General features: G+C 45.1%; 1 protein-coding gene across 4 annotated transcripts in view; it reads right to left on the bottom strand.

Moving 5' to 3' along the window:
* LOC138521885 (E3 ubiquitin-protein ligase TRIM17-like) overlaps nt 1-23,518 on the bottom strand; it is a 159,393-nt gene that overhangs the window by 101,884 nt on the left and 33,991 nt on the right. Inside the window, exons 3-4 of one of the 4 annotated variants that reach the window (XM_069635049.1) lie at nt 12,432-12,662; nt 561-1,128 (exon numbers count right to left, since the gene is read on the bottom strand). The exons of 2 other annotated variants lie outside the window; for them this stretch is intronic. In XM_069635049.1, the coding sequence (XP_069491150.1) occupies nt 970-1,128; nt 12,432-12,662 (390 nt within the window). In that variant the 3' untranslated portion in view covers nt 561-969. Of the gene's footprint in view, nt 1-560; nt 1,129-12,431; nt 12,663-23,518 lie in introns of those variants that run through there. One more of the 4 variants, XM_069635050.1, reaches the window with a different exon arrangement.

Genomic DNA, 23,518 nt, shown 5'->3' with positions numbered 1-23,518 from the left:
CAAACTGGGGGTGTCCTGAGGACGCTGTCCGTATTGTAATCTGTCAAGTTGAATGTGTTCTAAGAACACTCGCGGTGTCCCGAAATGGTTGCAATTACACAAAATGGGGGTGTTCTGAGAACGTTGTTTGTATTGTTCGTTGTCAGGTTGAAAGTGTTCTAAGAACCCTCCTTTTGTCCGCTGATAGTACAATTTCCTATGGGCCTCACCCGACTTTTTGTCCACTAAAGAAACGATAAATCAGGCTGGTGTGCGCCGACATTATGTGATAATCCTATGACTGGCGCTATTGACCTGGCTGACTTGCTTTTGCGACACTAAATCATATCTCCCACCCCTAAGCCTGACATTATCAAAGCATTCATATTCCCCGCCTCTCTCCGTGACGTTACAGGGTGCGTCATCAAACGCGCCCAGTCGTCTCCAGTCCTACGCGACTTTACACAGAACCCGGAAGACAACACACATTATGTCACAACACAGCGTGCCACAATTCGGAATATGAAACTGTGATTTAAAAGCAAACAGCAAGATTGTAAATTTTGTAAAGTACATTTATTTGACATCAAATGTTTAGAGAATAATCAGCAATTTGCATTTGTCTTTGTTGTCGATCCGCAAAAGTTCATGTTGAGCCACGCGATGTTCCTTTGCGGTACAGAGGGTGTTAGATCAGCTTACAACACAGTGCGCCACAATTCGGAATATGAAACTGTGGTTTAAAAGTAAACAGCAGGATTGTACATTTGGTAAAGTACATTTATTTCACATGAAATGTTTAGTGAATATTCAGCGATTTGCAATTGTCTCTGCTGTCGATCAGCAAAAGTTTATTTTGAGCCACGCGCTGTTCCTTTGCGGTAGATAGGCTGTTGGTTTATGATAAAAGCAGTAAATGGTCGCACTGATAATCGGAAGGCTGCTCCAACAACGAGGCATTAGACCACCATAATGGTTGGTATGTTGCTTCTAGCCGCTAGTACTGCGTAAGGGCATATTGGTCTTTGGCGATTGTCCCATAAAATGGTGAGGGTCGTGAAGTTGCTTACATGGAGCTGCACCTGGCAGTTGAAAAATCCATCCGCTGGAGTCTGAACATCGTGACATTGGCAAAATGGGGCAACATACCTGTTTTAAAAAACATAAATTAGTCTCACCAGCCGATCTTTATTAAAAATATTCATTTTATTTATTAGGGCGTGAAACTATTTGCTAGCGAAGATAGTGCAACAGAGTATGTTAATAATAAAATAATAATATTTTCGCATTTATATAGCGCTAAGAACCGTCAGGTATCTCAGCTTCTTATTATTACCCACGGTGTGTGGTGCTCATTTATCGACCACAGAAGGATGAAAGGCTGAGTGTGGCCCTGCCGGGATTCGAACCTGCGTTAGCAAGCTGTGCACGGATGTCAAAGCGAGCTCTCTACTCGCTGTGCCACTTGACCGGCTACAGTGAAGTGGCACAGCGAGTAGAGCGCTTGATCGGCTACAGACCGGTTAAATTATTTCTATTAACCCACCCTGTGGCGTCTGCCTTTTTCAGAGCCCTCTAAACGACAGGGGATCAATTCGGCGGTGATAGTGCGCGGTAGAAAACAATATGCCACATTAAACGAACAAGTACAACTTGAGTGGGCTTTAATGCTACGCTATTGTTATTATATTTCGGTATAAAATAATCTAAAGGGTTACTTACATTACATTTGCAATTTCCATTGTCTACGAGTAGTGCAGTCCCAAAATACGACTCCGCGTGTGCCAACGATCTTTCTCATAGTGATATAATATATAAAAGTGGTTTCGTTTCAGAAATGTCATCCTTATCGTGTCTTACGTTTTTGCAACACTCCTTCAAAAGAAGTCTTTTAGCACAATCCCTGTCTGTCAAGGTCAAAACACAATAGAACCTTATAGGGCGAGTCGTGGGCCTATCCGGGCCGCGAGCAAAAAATGGAAGCAGCTGACCTTCACTGTGAACGAGCATAAATTCTTACTTTGCAACATTCTGTGTAAAGCCATCTGTGAGAAGTTGGTTTTTACACTCCATGTTTGTATATTGTTTGCGTGCTAATAAAAAAAAGTTTGTTTAGGGGACGTTATGGTTCCAAGTAAAGCCGAAAACCCCCTGAAATTCGCCAGTTATGGTAAGCTAAGCAACCATAACTCGCGCCACCACCGTGCACTGCTAAGACTAACAACCAGGACATCAAAGATGACATCGCAAATGTCATTGATGACATCACTGATGACATCACATGTGTATGTACTTTTCATGAAATTTGTGTACTAGGGATTTTTATTATAATGTTGCGAAAAAAGTGTCAAGGATCATTGCAATAAATATCATACCGTAATTAGTGCTTTGAACGATGCATTGATATAAATAGCATTGTATTATGGGGTTCTATCTAGTATACTGAGCTACTAATGGAGAAACATAGCATTGTCTGCAGTGTACAAGATGAAAGTATAATATTTGTAATGTTAATATGTTGAATAATGAAATGATAATTGTCCTGAAATGTTCGAAAATAAACAAAATGGGGGTGTTCTGAGGACGTTCTTCGTATTGTGTGACTGCTTAGCTGTATGCAATGAGGGAATGGCACAGAGAGTAAAGTGGAAATGGTAGAAGGGGTGTCGAAGAGTTACGCGGTCTGCGGACACCGCTGCTGTCCGTGGACATGGCATGCTACATCCGGGGTTTTCCAGCAAATCCAACATGGAAAGAAGACTGTACGGATCAGCCAATCCGATGTCGAGGTTGTGGATTTGTGTTGAAAGAGACTGTGTGTGGTGAAGATGGCAGAAGTAGAGAAAGTGAGGGTGTTGGTGCTTGGAGATATGTTTGTGCATGGTTTACAACAGTACGCTCAATGCAGGCATGTTGAAAAGAACTTTGATGTGAAAGGAGTGGAGGTGGTGTGGAGCACTGTGCCTGATTGCAATGTACAGGGAATTGTACAAGTTTATGAGGATATGTCCACGATGAACAGTCCGCATGTGGTAGTTTTGCACTATGGTGCTTTCCATTTGGGCAACGTCAGTGCCCCTACTTTGTTGGCTGATTTGGAACGCTTGGTTCAAGCCGTAATGAAGATCCTTCCAAATGCGAAAGTAATTTTTTCTGGATTACTACCTAGGACAATATGGGACAATAGTTCAGTTTTTTGTCCTCAGCAAAACATTGCTAGGTGTGTCATCAACCGAGGCATGTGTGCCTTCATGCTTAGAGCTGGTATGTTCTTCTGTAATAATGAGAATATTGATGCCAGTAATACTGTTAATTTTAAAGATGATGGCATCTCTTTATCTTTTATGGGAAATGCCTTTCTATTTTGGAATGTAAGGGTTGCTTTGGAGAAGGTTATGTGAAGATTTTAGGAGTAAAGTAAGAAAAAAAAACAAGAATAAAAATACAAAATAACAGGTGTCTGTCAAGCATCTGTAAAAAAAACAAAAAAAAATGCTCTTTTCAGAGCCAACTTCAAAGGGGAAACGGGGCACACTATTTAAATTTACATTCACCACGCTCAGATTCTCGATATGTCCGCGGACATGACGGTAGTCCCAGGACATCAAAATCACTACGTGGGGGCTCAGTATGTTCTATGTTACATGTATATGAAGTCAGGGATATTATGGTTAAGTTGTGCTACTAAAAACCTATGAAATTCAGTAAAAAAACTTTGTTAAAGGGACGTTATGGTTAAGTTGCGCTACTAAAAACCTATGAAATTCAGTGAAAAAACTTTGTTAAAGGGACGTTATGGTTCAAAGTAAAACGAAAAACCCCTGAAATTCGGCAGTTATGGTAAGATAAGCAACCATAACTCGCGCCACCGTGCACTGCTAACACTAACACCCAGGACATCAAAGATGACATCACAAATGGAAACAACTGCACAAGTGGGAGACTGCACTCAGCATTACTGGGGTGTTTGGACTGGACTAGCTGTCATCTCTCTCTCTCTCTCTCTCTCTCTCTCTCTCTCTCTCTCTCATCCCTCGGTTAGAGAACAGAACCTGCAAAATCGCAATAGTGCAGTCTGGTGTGCGCTCTCTGTGTCGTTGCGGTCTCGTTTTCTCCCTCCTTCTGTCTCTGTGTCCCTCCATCCCTCTGCTTCCCTGTTCCTTCCATGCCACGCATCCTCCCTAACACTCCCTCCATGCCCCTTCACCTCCATCTTTCCCCTCCCTCCTTTCCCCATTTGTCCTCGTCCCCCTGTCCCACTGCCTCTATTCCCCCTTTCTCTCTGCCCCCTCTCTCTTTCCCTTGTCCATCTTTCTCTCCCCCTTTCTCCTCTCGTTTTCTTGATGGATTATGTTATGTGTGTGATTTGTACAGCGCTTACGGCCACACTCGGGCATCAAAGCTTTTGCTAACCTGACCCCCGGTTTGTGGAGTAGAGAATGTTCTCAGTTTATCGTGGAAGACCAACAGCAAGCTTGCTGTCCTTATTCTAGAAGCAGAGAGTTCACGGCCTGGCCACCTGTACTTGGTAAGAGCTGCCCAAAGCATTTATTCCATTTAAAAGACAGAGTTGCAGCCATTTGTCAATTGAGCGAAGGTGCCATGGTATTTCACCCCATTATGCCCTGCGGGGTAGGACCAACAGGTGAGACACCATCTCATTTCAGAATATCCCTTCATAATAGTAGAACAAGCATTAATAAAATATAGTGCCTTGAAGGGGATAAGCAAGTGATGTTCCTATATTGTATTCTGTGAGGATATAGCAAACATTACTTAATGTAATCGTATTTCTGATGCTTGTATCTGCTTAGATTCACATGCTATGCATAGTCTGCCATCTAGTGGTAGTCGCAGAGTACTGAATGACTTGTTTTTCAAAATTCGAAACGGGGCGTCGACTGGGCGTGTCTGTAAGAATATCGCTTGTGTGATATGTACTGTACCCATGGTCCTTCATGCGTCGATATCCCTCAGATTGCTTTGTTTCTGACATGAGGGAGCATGAAGTGTTTGCGTGAGTACAACAAAGTCAAAGTATAAAAGATAAAGGTGAAAGACATCTATGAACCATGAACTCCAGGAGGCGAGGAAGGCTGGGCACATGTGAATCTAAGCAGATACATGCACCAGAAATACAATTGCGGTAAGTAATGTATGCCTTCTGAGGCTTGTGGATCTGCTTATAATCATTAGTGAGCAGTACCTGTACGAGGTGGGTTGTGTGAAGGTACAGTGGCAAATAGATGTCTTAATACCTCTTGACCCACCTGTGAATCTGCTTTAGGGTGTGTGTCTAAGCAGTAGTGTTGTGTGAATGTGTGAATGGAACTCCAAGTAGCAGCTTTGCAAATTGCATCTAATGGAACATTTGCAATGAAAGCTAGAGTAGCCCCTGTGCCTCAAGTAGAGTGGGCTCTCTGTGTGAAAGGTAAGCATTTTTTAGATAGTGAGTAGCAAACTTGGATGCATTTGACTATCCATTTTGAGATAGTGGATTTAGAGACATGATCTCCTTCTCTACCAGATGCTATGGAAACAAAGGGCTGATCTGTTTTTTGTAGGGGTTCCGTTTTGTTTAGGTAGTGTCAGGGGTCAGAAATGTGAGGTGGACAACATTTAGATCATTTTTCAAACAATGCCGTTTTATTAAATCAAAAGTGCAAACCAACGCCTCACTTGCCCTACTATAACAGGGATTTCTCTGCCTACATCAACTAAGGAAAACACTCTAGCATAACATTTCTGGCCCTCAGACTTATACATAAACATAAACAAGAAAACATATGGCAATACTTGTATTAGCAACACATTCAAGTCTTTGATTGTAACCTCAGCGAATTCCCCTTCCCCAGGTTTTAAGTCAAGGTTAGTTCCGTTGAATAACTCAAAACAACAAGAAAACCCAGGTTTGAAACAAAGTTCCAACACAGTTTTCGGCCAAGTCAGTTTGATAAGAAAAACTTCCAACACTCCACAGTTCAACACAGAAAAGATCCTTTTCCTCCAGGAAATGCACAAGTCAAAGTTCCTTAAACAGTACCAATAGATTTTCGTTAGGATGTTTTCCGTCACAACTTAGTTGATTCCCAAAACACAGTTTAGTTGAACTCTCATCACAGTGCTTCTCTCTCAGCACCATGAAACACAACCACTTCTTTGTCAGGATAAAGTCACAGTGTTTCTCTCCTAACACCGTGAGCAACACCTGCTTCCTTCACAGTACATTCAACTTCTGCCCGGGTCACTTTATACCAGGACTTCCACTTCCACCTGGGTCACTTTATACCAGGACTGCAACTTCTGCCTGGGTCACTTTATACCAGGACTGCAACTTCTGCCTGGGTCACTTTATACCAGGACTGCAACTTCTGCCTGGGTCACTTTATACCAGGACTTCCACTTCCACTTCTGCCTGGGTCACTTTATACCAGGACTTCCACTTCCACTTCTGCCTGGGTCACCTTATACCAGGACTTCCACTTCCACTTCTGCCTGGGTCACCTTATACCAGGACTTCCACTTCCACTTCTGCCTGGGTCACTTTATACCAGGACTTCCACGTCAACTTCTGCCTGGGTCACTTTATACCAGGACTTCCAATTCCACTTCTGCCCGGGTCACTTTATACCAGGACTTCCACTTCCACCTGGGTCACTTTATACCAGGACTCCCACTTCTGCCAGGGTCACTTTATACCAGGACTTCCACTTCCACTTCTGCCTGGGTCACTTTATACCAGGACTTCCACTTCCACTTCTGCCTGGGTCACCTTATACCAGGACTTCCACTTCCACCTCTGCCTGGGTCACCTTATACCAGGACTTCCACTTCCACTTCTTCCTGGGTCACTTTATACCAGGACTTCCACTTCCACTTCTGCCTGGGTCACTTTATACCAGGACTTCCACTTCCACTTCTGCCTGGGTCACCTTATACCAGGACTTCCACTTCCACTTCTGCCTGGGTCACTTTATACCAGGACTTCCACTTCCACTTCCACTTCTGCCTGGGTCACCTTATACCAGGACTTCCACTTCCACTTCTGCCTGGGTCACCTTATACCAGGACTTCCAATTCCACTTCTGCCTGGGTCACCTTATACCAGGACTCCCACTTCCACTTCTGCCTGGGTCACTTTATACCAGGACTTCCACTTCCACTTCCACTTCTGCCTGGGTCACCTTATACCAGGACTTCCACTTCCACTTCTGCCTGGGTCACTTTATACCAGGACTTCCACGTCAACTTCTGCCTGGGTCACTTTATACCAGGACTTCCAATTCCACTTCTGCCCGCGTCACTTTATACCAGGACTTCCACTTCCACCTGGGTCACTTTATACCAGGACTCCCACTTCTGCCAGGGTCACTTTATACCAGGACTTCCACTTTAGGGGTGTCACGGTATTAGTTTTATGACGGTACAATAACCTTCTTGCCAAATGACGGTATATCATGGTTATCGCGGTATAGCAGGTGGAGTTAACTAATCTTAACAAATATTTTCTAAAAGGTCATACATTGTCAGATTTATCATCACAAACAAAACCAGGCACCCAGGGCCAGAATTGGGCTTTTCAATATACTTTCCACTGAAATGCCACCCCTTGCTTCCACCAAACTCAAACACATGTGTGGAGAGGAGGAGGGGTGGGGGGAGCCCTGCTGTGACTGGCAAAGCAAACTGAATGGCTTTTCTTAAGTGGTCATTTAGGCTTTTAGCCCCCCCACTGGCTACTGGTGAAGACGAACATGTTGCCATTTTGATAACCTGCATGCCACAGATCAATGGAGTCTGATGGTGGTACACACTTGTGCGCATACACACAAACACGCACTCTCTCTTTACGTTACAGCCTTTAGTTTACTTGCGGGCCAATTGGTGTTCAGTAATCACGGACATGTTACACCTTGGTATGGCAGCAGGGAATACCCACAGAGATGAGTAAATTTCGCAGTGTGACTTATTATATGTAAATTCAATGATGGAACCAGGGAAATCCCCCATTGTCATATGTTTAGAAAACTTTAGCCATTATAAATATATAAACCTCAAAGCCGCCAACCCAAAATAAACCCTTTTCCTTCTTGGCACTGTATTTATTCTTCCTATTGCTAACATATTGATTTTGTGTCAGGCACGTGTGGTTTATGGAATGGCATTTAAAAATTGCTCCAACTGAAACTACTTGGCAGACGGCACATCCAACACTGCAAGACCAAGACTGCACAGCACTTGCTTACTGCAGCCTTTCCAAATCAGATTGAAAAGCACACTTAACGGTATGAACGGTATAAACAATGTGACGGTTATTATTGTTCAATTAAGTGGTTCACGGTATCTTTAACGGTATACCGTAATACCGTTACATCCCTATTCCACTTCCACTTCTGTCTGGGTCACTTTATACCAGGACTTCCAATTCCACTTCTTCCTGGGTCACTTTATACCAGGACTTCCACTTCCACTTCTGCCTGGGTCACTTTATACCAGGACTTCCACTTCTGCCTGGGTCACTTTATACCAGGACTTCCACTTCTGCCTGGGTCACTTTATACCAGGACTTCCAATTCCACTTCTTCCTGGGTCACTTTATACCAGGACTTCCACTTCCACTTCTGCCTGGGTCACTTTATACCAGGACTTCCACTTCCACTTCTGCCTGGGTCACCTTATACCAGGACTCCCACTTCCACTTCCACTTCTGCCTGGGTCACTTTATACCAGGACTTCCACTTCCACCTCTGCCTGGGTCACTTTATACCAGGACTTCCACTTCCACCTCTGCCTGGGTCACTTTATACCAGGACTTCCAATTCCACTTCTTCCTGGGTCACTTTATACCAGGACTCCCACTTCTGCCTGGGTCACTTTATAGCAGGACTTCCACTTCCACTTCTGCCTGGGTCACTTTATACCAGGACTTCCACTTCCACCTCTGCCTGGGTCACTTTATACCAGGACTTCCACTTCCACTTCTGCCTGGGTCACTTTATACCAGGACTTCCACTTCCACTTCTGTCTTATTGCCAGGATTTCCACTTCCACTTGTGCCCGGGTCACTTTATACTAGGACATCCACTTCCACTTCTGCATGGGTCACTTTATACCAGGACCTCCACTTCTGCCTGGGCCACTTTATACCAGGACTTCACTTCTGCCAGAGTCACTTTATACCAGGACTTCCACTTCCACTTCTGCCTGGGTCACTTTATACCAGGACTTCCACTTCCACTTCTGCCTGGGTCACTTTATACCATGACTTCCACTTCCACTTCTGACTGGGTCACTTTATACCAGGACTTCCACTTCCAACCCATCCTATGTTTTAGGATGCTCCAGGTCCCAACTCCCCCGCCCCCCTTTTTACAAAAACACTGGACAGAGGGTGACTGGCAGTAATAACATCCACTTACACACATCATACTGGACCCGTCCCGCTAATCGGGTCAGGCAAAGTCAGGCACTCGATACCAAGTGCATACACCTGATACCTATTAGCTCTCCTCACATGAATAATAGGCAGCACCCAAAGACACACTCTGAGCAAGGCGGAATACGAGTACGAGCAGGGCTTCTGGGAAGAAGGCAAGCCGACTGGAGCAGAACGACAGACCGAGGGACTGAAGCAGCGGGTTGGAAACCCCAAGAGTTCCTTACCAGAGGTCATTGCTGGCGACAGGCCGCGGACAACACGTGGAGAAGGCCAGATCCCACAAGTGAAGATTGCATTGTGTTCCGAGGCTGCCAGAGACCCACTCAGAAGAGACGCACACAGCCGGTGAGTTCGGAAAGCGATCTGAAAGACTGCTGTGTGTGTAAAAGGTTTTTGAAGTGGCAACATTTACCACAAGTGGAGGCCACGCGCGTGTGAATGAAACGCAGACCTCTGAATGAACTTTAAAGTGAACAAGTAGCTACAAAGACAGCGATACTAAGGAACGGAGTGGTCTGGTGAAAGGAAGTGGCCCACTCGAAAGTCTCTGTTACAAGTGAACTGTTTGAAACATAAGCGTATGATCAGCAAAAGTGAAATAAAGAAGAACTCCCAGAGAAAGGGGGGAAAGTGAAAGTTGAACATTTAGTCGAAGTGGTCCTGCGAAGGTCATAGTTCAATCCATCGCATAATCGAAAGTCTTCGACTTGCTTGAATTGAAGAGACATTCTGAAAAGGGGTCTGAGCCCGACAGAGGGAGACCCGAAGTGAGACAAGCTTGGGGAAGGGAGCCTCCTTGCTTGTTCGCATTGAATTATATATGTTGAGGGGTCCAAGTCTGACATAGGAAGACCCAAAGTGAGACAAGCTTGGGGAAAGGAGCCCCTTGCTTCTTTGTGTTGAACTTTATTTTTTGTGAGTTCTGAGCCCGGCAGAGGGGGAACCTTCTGGAACTGTTTTTGATGAAACCTTGTTTTGAAGCCAAAGAAAAGAGACTTAAATCTGGAAGGCCAGGCGGGCCTCGATCGATGTGGTGAACTGTTTATTGTGATAGAAGCTGAGCCAGGGTGTGTCATCCTGCCTACAGGGACAGCCTTATTCCGTGAGGTTTAACATGGGGAGGAGAGCTCGTTCAACCACACTTACATATTTCAACATTGATTTTCCTTTCGCATACATTTTTTCTTTTTACACTTTTGTACAAAGAATAGGGCAGGCATTAGGTTTTGTTAACATAGGCCATTTTGATTTGACAGACTCCACTAGGACTGCGTTATTAATTATTTGATGGTCGAGACGTCTCCCATCTTAGTTATAGGGCAGACTAGGAGTTTCTCCGACCCCAACCATTTCAATAATGGTTTTACAAATTGTACCCATTATGTCAGTGTCATACTTGTGATACCATGCCTCCCCTACAGCAAGCAATGTCTCTATCTCCTGAACATCAACTTTCTTATAGGTCCACTTTTCAACCACTCTTGTCTTTTTGTTAAGCCACAAACCAAGTACTTTCAATTCAACCTCTATTCGCTTTGACAATGTTAGTTCATGACTAGTTGCTGTTCCGTTCACACCATAGTCATTCATTTACAAGCTCTACCTTTAAAGATGTTATATTAGCCTCATTTCCTCTTCTAGCAACAGTTATTCTCAAAGAAACCTTTACTTTAGCTTCTTTTGGCTGAGGGCAAAGATTATCCAACTCTTGGCTTATTGTAATGCTTGTTTTCTTTGGGTCACAATATTGAGGTTTAACACTCGGTTTCACAGGATACATTGTTATTGTGACTTTACTCATGCTTGGTCTTTGTGTTAAAATCACTTTTAGGCACACGCAACTATTATTAACTTGGATAAAGCAGTTTTTTATAAGGTTCAACACCTCCTTCCACAGCGTATTTGTCTATATGCGAGTGGTACAATTGTTGCACTCCCATTGTCTGACACAATCCGGTCAGCTTCAGTCAATTTCACTCCCTCGCGAGTGAAAGCAACTGGTTACAGTTGCCTGCCTGACAATGCCTGAAGGCTTGAGAACGCGCAGACACGCTCACTGGCTTCTCGGGCCCCTGTCACTGGCTGCTGGACTTCTACTACATTGGTTTTCTCGACCGGCACACTTCCCTCTGCAAGCTGCCTTCGGTCCCACCACAGAGGCGCAGAGTTCGCTCTCCATGACCCCCTGGAGCATGTCAGCCTTCAGGCACTGTCTGCTGCATGCTTCTTGCTGCGAAATCTCTCAAATCAGGTTCACATGGGGGAAAGCTTTCAAATCTTAGGCTTTCAGCTGTGCAACCTCTGCAATCCAGGCTTTGGGGCGAAAGGACTCAGGAATAGTAGCTGAAAAAATCCTGGTGTCCTTTCTTTCCTCACACTTCTGTGGATTCTGCCAGCAACGTGCTTTCCTCTGCCACTTTCTCCTGCCCCAGCTGCTTCTGCTACTACAACTGCTACTGCCCCTCCAGCCACAACCACGACTAATGGCCTGCACAAGAGGGAGCTTTTTAAGCCTCTCATCCTCCTTCAGGTGTGCTTGTAAGCCTAATTGCCTGACCTTCAGGTCTGCATTGCTCTTCAGCCATCTTCTTCATCCCAGTACTCTTAGGATTATGGGACTTGGAGTCCCAAACAGCAAAGTTAGTTCTAAATGGTGATTTTCTATTTTTGATTTTAGAACTATTTTGCTTATACATTTTTACAAATGCTTCATCCTGTTTCTTCACAGAAGGGAAAGGCAGTTCATGTAGGCCACCATTTCCAGGTTTCCTTTCTCTGTACCTTTGGGAGCAAGGGGGATTTGTAGTTACTCCCTGTCCTGCTGAAACCACCGTTCTATCTCTGAGATCAGGTCCCTGGCAGTGGATTGCTGATCTAGTTCTATAGGTTTCTGATTCCCTCTCACCTTCAGTAGATCCACATCCTGTTGCTGCCACTTGCTCTCCAGCTCTGTGATCAGGCCCCTGTGGGTGGATTGCTGCTCTAGTTCTATAGGTTTCTGATCCCCTCTCACCTTCAGTAGATCCACGTCCTGCTGCTGGCACTTCCTCTGCAGCTCTGTGATCAGGCCCCTGTGGGTGCTTTGCTGCTCCTCCAGTCGGGTCAGTGTCTCCTGAATCTTCTTCATCTTCTCCTCTTGCTCCTTCTCCAATCTGCTGAGCAGCTGCTGTTTCTCCTTCTCCAGAAACTGCTTCAGATGCTCAAATGTACTAAGGATGCTCTCTCTCTGCTTCATAATGTTTCTCTTAAAAATAGATTTAAACAAACAATAGACACATATTATATGTCTGATTATTATAATAACTCTCATAACATATCTTACATATAACACCTGTAGTGGTTCCCTCTCAATAACTCTTAACATCATAAATCTAACACACATGAATTACTAATTGACAATGATTATTTTTTATAAACCAGTTTGTATTAAGTTTTTTCCATATTCCAACATTATTCCTCATATCCTTGTTCAAATACACATTTTTGTTAGGGTTGACCATTCATCCTGTCCCATTCCTCCTTACTCTCCCTCATTTTACCCTCTTCCTTCCCTTGCCCTCTATCCCTTGCCTCCCCACTCCTGTAGTATCTTGTACCGATGTGCCCCTTCTCTCAGGCATCCATGTCCCATTTCCCCCATATCTTCTGATACTTCCTCATGCCCCCCCCCTATTCATGTACGTGGTCTCCTCCATTCTGCTGCAATGGTCCATTCCAATCTCTCAGGTTCCCAAAGTGGGCATTTCCTAGGTCTCCCATTTTGCCACTAGGTCCCTTTTTACCACCATCAATGGTATGTGTATCAGTGTCTCTTCCCCTCTACTTCCTTCAATCTCCCCTCTTATATGCTTATATGCAGTAACATCATTTTAGGAATGTTCCTACTTCCCTTCTACATTTGAGACACCGGCCATGCGTTACTCTACCCCTGTTATGCAGTCTATCTCTGGAATGGTACACTCTGTGCAGAATGTTGTATTGTATGAGCCTCATCTTGGGTGATACATTAACCTCTCTTGAAGCCACTAGCGCTTCTATCAATTTTTCCTCCTCTATTGTTCCTGGGTCTCTTTCCCATCTCCCTTTCAGGTCTGACATGGGGGGGGTTTATTTATGACTTGATATAGGGCCTCATTACACGGAAGGCGGTGAGCCATGGTGCTATTAGCACCCTGGACCATGCCGGTAAATTACCGGCACCGCCTTGGCGGAAAGGGGATTTACCGCCCCATTCCAAGGTTGGTGGGGCGGTAAATCCCCCTTCCGCCATTGCCCTTCCCTATTCCCATTTCTGCCCCATAGGGCTCTATGGGAATGGGGAAGGCGCTAATTACGGCACCGCAATTTTGCGGTGCCGTAATTAGCTCCGAGGGCCCTTAGCGGGTAGGTTTTTAACGCCTGCAAAAAGCAGGCGTTAAAACACCAACCCGCTAAGGGACCTCGTAGTAAGGCGGTAATGGTTAACGGCCACCGTTACCATTAACGGTGGCCGTTAACCATTACCGCCTTCCGTGTAATGAGGCCCATAGTGTTGTTATCCCTTTCCCCTCTCCTTTCTCCCTGAATAGATTAATCTCCGGGGGCTGGGGGGTGTTCGGGGGAAGTCCAATTCCCCTTCAAATTGAGCTTGTACAGTGTGTTTTAGTCTCATGTATGTGAGGGGGCATTCCTCAGGGACTGCATCTTCCCCCCCCCGTACTGGTATAATGACTGATTTCTCCCAGTTAACTCTCAAGACCGCAGTAAATTCTGAACTCCCGTATGGTATCCATTACCGTCGGGCCCGTTCTTCTGCAATCCCCTAGATATATCAAAAGATAATCTGCATATAGAGAGATTTTATCTTCCCAGTTCCTGGGTCATCAGAACCCTTCAATTGTTGGATCCGCTCTAATGCGCTCGGCTAGTGGTTCGATCGCTATGAGGAATGGCAGCAGCGACAGTGGACATCCTTGTCTCATGCCCCTCTGGAGCGGGAAGATACGGGATGTGTGCCCATACCGTCTAACTTTCGCAAGTGGTTGTGCATTTAGTAGTTTCTTCTATTTTATGAAGTTGAGGCCCAGGCCTACCTTTTCCATTGCTGCTCACAGGAATTCCCGTTGCACCAAACCAAAGACCTTCTCTAGTGCCATTATTGCGTGGGGACCCTCTAGTGAGTCAGATAATACTAAAGTGTCATGTGCCCTTCTCAGTTTCATCCTTTTGCTCTTCCTGGAACAAAACCACATTGACCTGAGTTCATTAGCTTGCTTATTACCCCTTCTAGCCTTGTTGCTAGTATCTTGGCTAGGACCTTTGCCTCTCCATTCAGCAAAGTTATGGGACGGTACGAGGCACATTTATCGGTGGGTTTAGCTTTTTTAAGTATTATCACTATTGTAGCCATTCTCACGTCTCGTGGGAGTGTACCTTGTGCATAGCTTTCCATGAACATGTCCCACATTGGCTTGACCACCTTGTCTCAGATTTATTTCCAAAATTCAGTCGGGATTCCATTTGGTCCTGGGGTTTCCATGAATTTAAGCTCTTAATTGCCTCTTGTATTCCTCCATCGTTATCTCTTTATCCATTACTTGTCGTGTTTGTTCAGCTACCTGTGGCAGGTTCACCACCATCTGAGTATCTCCCATTTTCGATCTCTGTAGGCCCTGGGACCGCACTGTATAGCCCGTGGTAAAAATGTGCAAAGTCGTCTACTATTTTTTTCCCTTCTGTGTAGATTGTTCCCTCCTCATTACTGATGCCCCTAACCCATTTGGACTCCTCCTCCCTTTTCTCCAATCATGCAAACATCCTTCCACCTTTGGACCCGAGTTCATACACTCTGGCTTTCATGGTCCAGCATGCCTTTTTTGCCTCATCTGTCACCACTTCTTTGTATTGCCCACCAACTTTTAGCATCTCTATTTTAGATTCTATTGCTTGTTCGTCTACGTGCCTCTTTTCTGTGCTAGCCACCTCTTCTTCTAGTGTCTCCAGCTTTTCCTTTCTTTCTCTCCAATATCGCCTTATTGCCACCTCTGCCCTTCCCCCAACTACCGTTTTATACTTACCAAAGTGTGAAGCCACTCTTCACTGTGCTCTCATTCAATTCAAAGTATTTCTGCGTAGTCTTTCATCTCCTCGTGTATTGTCTCGATCCCTAGGTGGTATGTGTTCAGTCTCCATTCCCCTTTCCCCTTCAGTCCCTCCCCTCTTATTGTAATATACAGCGGGGCATAATCCAATAGCCCTCTTGTCAGGTATTCTGCTTCTATTACCCTCCCGGTGATGGTACATTGAACCAACAAGTAGTCTAAGCGAGACATCGAGTTGTGTGCTCAGGAATAGTACGAAAACTGTCTTTTACTGGAGTGTAACCCTCTCCAGACATCCTGTAATCCTGTTGCCTCCAAAAATGTCACCAGCTTGGTGCGCGTCTCCCCTCCCCGGGAGTTTCCCCCATCTGAGAACATCTATTCGCCCGTGAAGGACGTCAGTAAAGTCACCTCTCACTATGGTTACATTTGCACCATGTGTTGCCAGTATCACCTGTATTTTTTTAATTAAGTCTGGTTGTAATGGTGGAGGTGCGTACACGTTCAGTATGGTAATTGCTTCCCCCGGTAATTCCCCCGGTCACTACCAGATTTCGTCCTCCCCTTATCTCTACACTTGACCCAACTGGAATGGAATGCTACGACTGATGTGGACTGCCACCCTGCTGGAGCCTCTGTAGTATCCTGCATGTTCCACCACCGTGTATTGACCCCTGCCCAGAAACCTACACTCTGAGCCATCAAGTGCGTTTCCTGCAATAGTACTATGCAGGCTTTCTGCCTCATCAAATAGTTTGTCACCAGCCCCTCTCTTAATCTCATCATTTCGGCATTTCACAATCCTACATTCTCCTTGCATCGTTCAGTGTAGTGTCATTTGCCTCTGCGTTGTCCTTTCCCAGGTGTGAGATCCCTTGCCTTGTTGTTAAGTCAAGATGTATACCGAACTGCATTTGTGCATGTCCAACTATCCATATTCTCTCGCTCACTGCCCCTTAACCTCTTGAACAAACCCAACAACACCTCCCTCCCCCACCCTATACTTCCCCCCAACTTGAAGCATCTGTTGACCCCAAAACAACTATTGCTCATCCCAACCCTTGATAGGGGCCTCAGGATTTACAAGAGGGGCTATTCCTGCTGGCCGCTCAACCCGAAGTCTTGAATTTTACTGACTTGAGTCTGTTACTTATTCACTGTTGTTGCTCTCATTCTCCCCCTCCCCACTCCACCCCCCTCCTGGGCCCACATCAATGTCAATTATTTGCAGTCTATCTTACATATCTGCTGTTTCCTGAATTCCAACTGCTTTTCCCTTCACCCCATGGGGGCCATTTCTGTTCCTGCATTTTTGTTTTACCCCTTCTGCTTTATCCATTGCTGTTGGCCGATTGTTTCTGTCCAGTCCCATGGATCAGTAGGGCACGTGAAGAACCTAACTCCCTGAGGGCCGCAGACTCTGAGTGTTGCTGGATAAATTGTGGCATACTTCATTTCTTTTTCCCCTAGCTACCTGTGCACCGCATTAAAGGATTGCTGCACATTTTGTACCGCTTTGGTGAAGTCGGGGTATATTGCAATCCTTGCCCCATTATACTCCAGAGTTCCCGTCTTTCTTGCTGCTTGTAAGATTACATCTCGATCGCGGTAATTTAACAGTTTGGCAATGATTTGTCTTGGTGGGGTGCCTCGCAGTGGCTCCTTACTTGGTACTATGTGCCCTTTCAATTGAGAAACATTTAGACAGCCCATGTGGGCCCATCTTTCTTCCAGCTGCTGCGTCCTTTTCTACATTTTTATTATGTCTCAAGGGGGTCATTACATCTTTGACAGACGATATACGCTCTTCCGCTTCTCCTACTCGTGCTGACACTTATGCAGGTACTATCTCCGGAGACTGACATCCAGACCTATTGCATCTATCCTTTGCTCCAGCTGTGTCTTTGCCTCGTGTACGGCTCTCAAGATTTCCTGGGTAGCCTGAGATTCTGTTTTTCCCTGTCCTCCATTGTCGACTATGGTCTTGTCTCTGGTGCTTGTTGTGTTTTGGGCCCTCCTGTCCTATATGCGTCAATCTTAGACTGATGGTTTGGTTTCTTGCCCTTATACTTATCCATTTTCATAATTGGGTGTAGCGTGGGTATCACTCTTTTGCCCTCTGTATAGTCTTCCAGAGAATTCCCTCCGCACTCTGTCCTGCCCCGCTCCCTCTATCTCCTTTGTTGCCGTGCCTCCTTGTAATAGCGCCTTTTTCCAGCCCCTCTTCTGCAGGGCTTCCCATGCACCATTTCACTGTTGACCTGGGGTGCTGGGGGGGGAAACCTTTTAAAAATCCTGACGTGTCCCTTCCCCCAATTCCGTTCGGCCTTAGGGCTCTGGTTAGCCGATTGTCTGGAGGCGACTCCCAGTGCCGGGTGATGGGTTGTAGTAGCTACTTGTGTTCCTTGCTGGTTGGCGCTGGTTACTGTGAGAAACCAGAGGGTGTCTCACCCGCTAGTCCCCAGGGATCTCTCTCTCAGGTGGCCAGGGCACGGCCATCACCTTTGGATACAGACCCTGGGGGTGGGCCAGTGCGGGAGGATCATCTGGGTGAGGGGTCCTTGGGGAGTGGGAGTGGTACACCTGATGGCGAGACGCGGTATCCCTTTCCCTTTAACACCTTTAACTATCAGGTAGGATACCAGGGAACTTTAACTCCCTCCCCTTCCCTACACGAACACTGCTACATGGACCGCCCACTCTGGGAGAAAACAGACTAATACCCAAGCAATGTACCTGACCTGTCCGACTACCATGGTGAGGCAGAGTCAGGCAATTACCTTTGACAATACACATCTGACTTCAATTGAACTTCCGCACACGGATATATGTACCCCTACAGCTTTCTTTCATTTGCACACATCCAGTTTCGCCGTGCTCGATAGTGTGTGATCTCCCTCAAAGACAGCTGCTTGGTTGATACAGCAGCCGAATGAGATTGCTGGTCCAGTTGTGTGAATTCATCCTGGATGACAATTGGTTAGGTAGGGACATAAAATACCAGGTTTGTTCAAACGAGAAAACTTTTGGGAGGTGGAAATACTGGCGAATTCATGACGGACTGTGCCATGATTATGGTAAGTAAGTAACTAGTTCAGTATTGTATACCTTTATCAACAGGCATGAAGTGAGGTTCAAACTGAATATCTATAACACAGAAGGTTTAATGGTCCTCTAACACTGAATTACTTACCCTAGTGCTGGGAATTCTAGACATGCTCTCTTTCTAAATTAAATCCGACAAGAAAAAGAATAGTTCTTTTTTACAACATTTTTTATATAAAAAATATGTTGAATGTTTTTCAGATTGAAGAACTAATGCATTTCTAATGCTTGAGATCTATAAAATTAAGAAATAATCTTTGTGCAAGGATGAAAGCCAAGATAAAGACGTGACACTAAGGTATTTTAAAATTTTAAACTTTAAGATAAGAAGTGCGGTTCTTGAGTTATCTGCATCATTTGACCATATGATATATTCTTCATAAATTCATTATATGCTACAGAATTAATGGTAGCCCGTCATTTGTACACAGGGGATTTACCATTATGGGACAATGATGGAGAGGAGAGTAAGGTAGTAATCTCACCAGGAAAGGTAATTATAATCTCCTCAGAGATACATACCACATTGAAAGTAAATAACTGTAATTTGAGATAATAACTCTCTCCCTTTTTTAAAATACTTTTGTCACCTGCAGATTTCTACAAAAAGTGTGTATGTGTGAACCCAGAATGTGAGGATAGAAGATGCAGAAATGTTAAAATTGTAAAAAGAAAAATCAGCCCATCCATTACAATGCTCTGTTGAATCATTTGTGTGTTTACATAGCGTTGGAAATGATATATACTCCCAATGAATTTTCTGCAACAATGAGTTGTGAACTGAAACATGTTGAGGATTCTAAGAAACAAAGCTTCCAGGATATGGGGCCAATCTTGTGGATAAGCCTTAAACATTGCGTTGGATAGTCCATCTGGACCCGTTGCTCGCGAGTTAGTAGCTTTAGCTATAATCTCCAAGATGTCATCCAAGTCAAAGGAAAGTATCCACTCATGATTTGTCACCCTTTCCTCGAACATTGTCGTTACAAAAATCAAGGGTGAATAGTGCAGTTAAATGGGCTACCCAGGTTTCCTCGGCTATGGGGTTGACTTGTACCAATTCCTAAACTTTTGTTTAAGTAATTTCACTTTCATAATTCTCTCTTCAAGGGGAAAAGTCAACCATCTCAGTTCTGCTCTATAGGAAAAGATGTTAGTTTGAACTTTGAGATCAAACACATGCTTGAGTGAAAAAAAACTCTGTTTCAAGATGTTGGAGTTAACTATAAATAGGTTTAACACGATCATATAATCAAACGGCTGCTGGACCAGCTCAAAAGTATTAGTGGCACAACCTTTAACCAACTGATTGTTAAAGGCAACCAGGGAACTCTCATTCCACCTGTACCGGTTTTTACCAGAACCAATCTCCAAGCTAGGCCTATATATATCCTTCTTTCTTTGGTTCATGACCGGAATGGTCCAATTTGTTAAGACCATATCATGATCGCTCCTTCTTTGTTGGAGAACCTTTAATTCATCAATCCAGATATAAATGTTACTTGAGACAAAAAAGTAATCTAGGCTGGGGGGGGGAACGTCCCCTTTTAGAGTCCAGTTGACCATGTGGAAACCTCTCAGTTCCAACAAATGCAACCCACTTGTGGATCCCTTCTCTGCTGCAGCACCATTCCAAACAAAACAGGAAAAATTCAGATCTTCTGCCATTATCACAGTAAAAAGCTTTGGATCTAAGGCACAGATGTTTAAATGCTTCACTATCCCATCCAGAAAGGATTCAGTGGTTATCCCCGCTGGGTTCCAATATTAATTAAATAAGCCTATGACTCTCCCCGGGCCCCGTTGTGTGTTTTCCCATATCAATTTTGTCAATTGTATAGATGGGTTTGGGGACATCCAGGGTGATTAAACAAAGCCTCTTCCATTTCGACAAGCAGTTAACAGACCAGATGTAGGGCGGCCTTGTGTACCTCCAGTCGTACAAGATAGAATAAGAGAATACCCATCCAAAATGGGAGGAACCATAAACCACGTCTCCTGCAAAAAAATAATATCCAAAATACCCAACAGATTATCTTCTTTCATGAACAGTTGTTTATACCCTCTGGTATTCCATGAACGCATTTTTAGATGGTCTGTCTTTTTCAGACTGCTTAGCTAGTGGGAGCCTGATCTACTAACCAATTCTTCAGGAAGCCAAGACCAACCCTCCCTACCAGAATCAACCACTGCTGGTTTGATAAACTCTATCCCTCTAGTTCTCAACAAATTTGTCTGGGAACATGTCACCCTAAGAGGCAAAAAATGAGTGGGTTTGAAATAAATACTTAAGGCCCTAAGGAAGGATTTCAAGGAGTCTAAGACTTCCTCCCTGTCAACCTCAAATATGTCATATCCCAGTGGGCGCAGATGTTTCCCTGCATCCCATATTGTCTCGAATATCAATCTCGATGGAACCGGCAATAGAATTATATCCAAGATTTTATCATTAATAAATTCAACCATTGCAATATCTCGAGATTGAATAGAACGTAAACTAGGAACAGCGTCAAACAACCTCAAGACATTAGACCTATTCAATGTCAACAATACATTTGAATCTACCAAACGTTCGGATAGTAAACAATGAGAAGAAGTCGAATGGTATACAGCGGACCGCCGAGGAGAAACTGGAAGGTCAGTATTATTGTTTAAAGAATACTGACACTTTGGTTCCTCAGAGTTTGCTGTTGAGATGTCTCGCAATGGTTGTTCATGACTTCTGACCCTACTCCGTTTAGTTAACACTGAGTCCTTTCTTATTTGCTACAAGGAGGCCCATACTAACTATTCCCATGGGACTGTTGATGAGATAATCTTTTTTGTTCCAGGGTACGAAATTCTGGGTAACGCAGAGTAACCTTAGTATCTGACACTTGACTCATTTGAGGACAGGACAAAATGTGATTATTAAAAAGTATTGGTTGTTTTATTGATTGACTCATAGGAGCTTCATTTAAAATATTGGTAGGCGAAGGTTTTAACAGCGGGATACTTGTTAAAGAGGAAATCCATCCCTCAATAAAGGACATCTTCGAGTTCCAAGTGCTCAGAAGTGACACTTAAGAATCGTAACGTTTTACCAATGATTGCATAGTGGTATTCATTGCAGACAAGGTTAATTGCACTGAGGAGGTAACTGGGGCCATTAACTCAAAAGATCTTCTGGGAGTAGGATGTACAAATGATACTGAAGAAATAGAGGAGGAATCTAAGGAGTCGGCATACAATATTTTGGCGAAGCCAATAGGTTCACATCCTCGATTTTCTCCAAGCCCCTAGACCGCAGTGCTTACTTCAAGGGCTCACCCCTCTTTTCCTTCCGAGCAGGGACCGCTTCTTGGATAGTCGGCAATACAGTCTGCGATATATTAGGAGACTGATCTGGTATTTGTATTTCCATGTGAGGAAATGAAGCACTGAAGTCTCTGGAACCTTCTCTGTCCAGATTAAGTGTGGTATATAGAGTAACATTATTATTTGCAGAATGGACCTGAGCCATAATCAGTGACGTTTCAGAAGAGATTGGAGGCACTGCAACACCCCCAAAAACCTTAGCTGTTTCTATCCACGTTCCTGGAAACCCCAATTACCTTAAGTCTAAAGTTTGTATGGTCTCCGGGGGGAACGGACCATCAGCGGCTTCTATAGTTATCGCTCCTGTTAAAACGGCTGAATCCAGATTGTCCGTAAACGTGATTAAGTGCTCACTTGTCACAGTATTCAAAGATTAATGGAAATCCACTGTTGGGTTTGACTGTGCTGGCACAACCCCTGTCAAAGGTCCACGTCCTGCCTTTTGAAGGAAGTTGCAAATGTCTGAGGATGGCCACTGTAGAATAATCGACGGCAAGGCACTTAGTGGTTGTAGCAGAGGCGTCAATGGACAGTTAATTGTAGAATCAGTTGCAAGGCGAGGTGCTTGGAGCAACTTTGCCAGCATTGTGGACTTCAATGTATAGGCATAAGACATATTCCCTATTAATTAAGTTATATTAAGTTAACAAAACAGTTGGCCACTTACTCCTGTCTCTATACTATACAAAGGTTGAAGTCAGAAGAGTGTTCTGTTTCAGTACGATAAGGCCTTCGTAGGAGCCCTGCGGAAGCACCTCCCAGCCTAACAGCCAAACAGCACTCTGAGTGCACTCTATGAGTGTTGGTTTCTCCCCTGCACCTGAAGGGCAGTAGGCCTGGAGGTTGAGGTAGCTTGCCGTGCATCCTTTGCTAGAGGGAGATTGGGGAGGGGGTACAGGGCAGTGTGCCTGGAGGCTGAGCTAGCAGGCAGTGGGAGCTGGGGTGGGCAGGGCACTGGGCCTGGAGGTTGAGGTAGCTTGGTGTGTATCCTTTGGCAGAGGGAGCTTGGGGAGGGGGAAGAGGCCAGGTAGTGGGCCTGGAGGCAGCTTGGCATGTATCCTTTGGTAGAGGGAGCTTGGGGCTTGGGCGTGCAGGGCAGTTGCCCTGAAGGCTGAGGTAGCTTGGCGTGTATCCTTTGGCAGAGGGGGCAGGGAGTGGGGGCAGGGCAGTAAGCCTGGAGGCTGAGGTAGCTTGGCGTGTGTCCTTTAGCAGTGGGCATGGAAGTTGAGGTGGCTTGGCGTGTATCCTTTGGCAGAGGGAGCTTGGGGTGGGAGGGCAGGGCAGTGGGCCTGGAGGCTGAGGCAGTTTGGCGTGCATCCTTTGGCAGAGGGGGCGCGGAGTGGACCTGGAGGTTGAGGTGGCTTGGCGTGTATCCTTTGGCAGAGGGAGCTTGAGGAGGGGGGGCAGGGCAGTGGCCTGGAGGTTGAGGTGGCTTGGCGTGTATCCTTTGGCAGAGGGGGCGGGGAGTGGACCTGGAGGTTGAGATGGCTTGGCGTGTATCGTTTGGCAGAGGGGGTGCAGGGCAGTGGGACTGTTTATGTAGAGTAGGCAGCGCGAT

This window comes from Ambystoma mexicanum, chromosome 13, assembly GCF_040938575.1.
Source record: "Ambystoma mexicanum isolate Mex_15411 chromosome 13, UKY_AmexF1_1, whole genome shotgun sequence".
Classification (NCBI taxonomy): Eukaryota; Metazoa; Chordata; class Amphibia; order Caudata; family Ambystomatidae; genus Ambystoma; species Ambystoma mexicanum.
The sequence above is the reverse complement of the archived record's forward strand: the minus strand, read 5'-3'. Positions and strand labels throughout refer to the sequence as shown.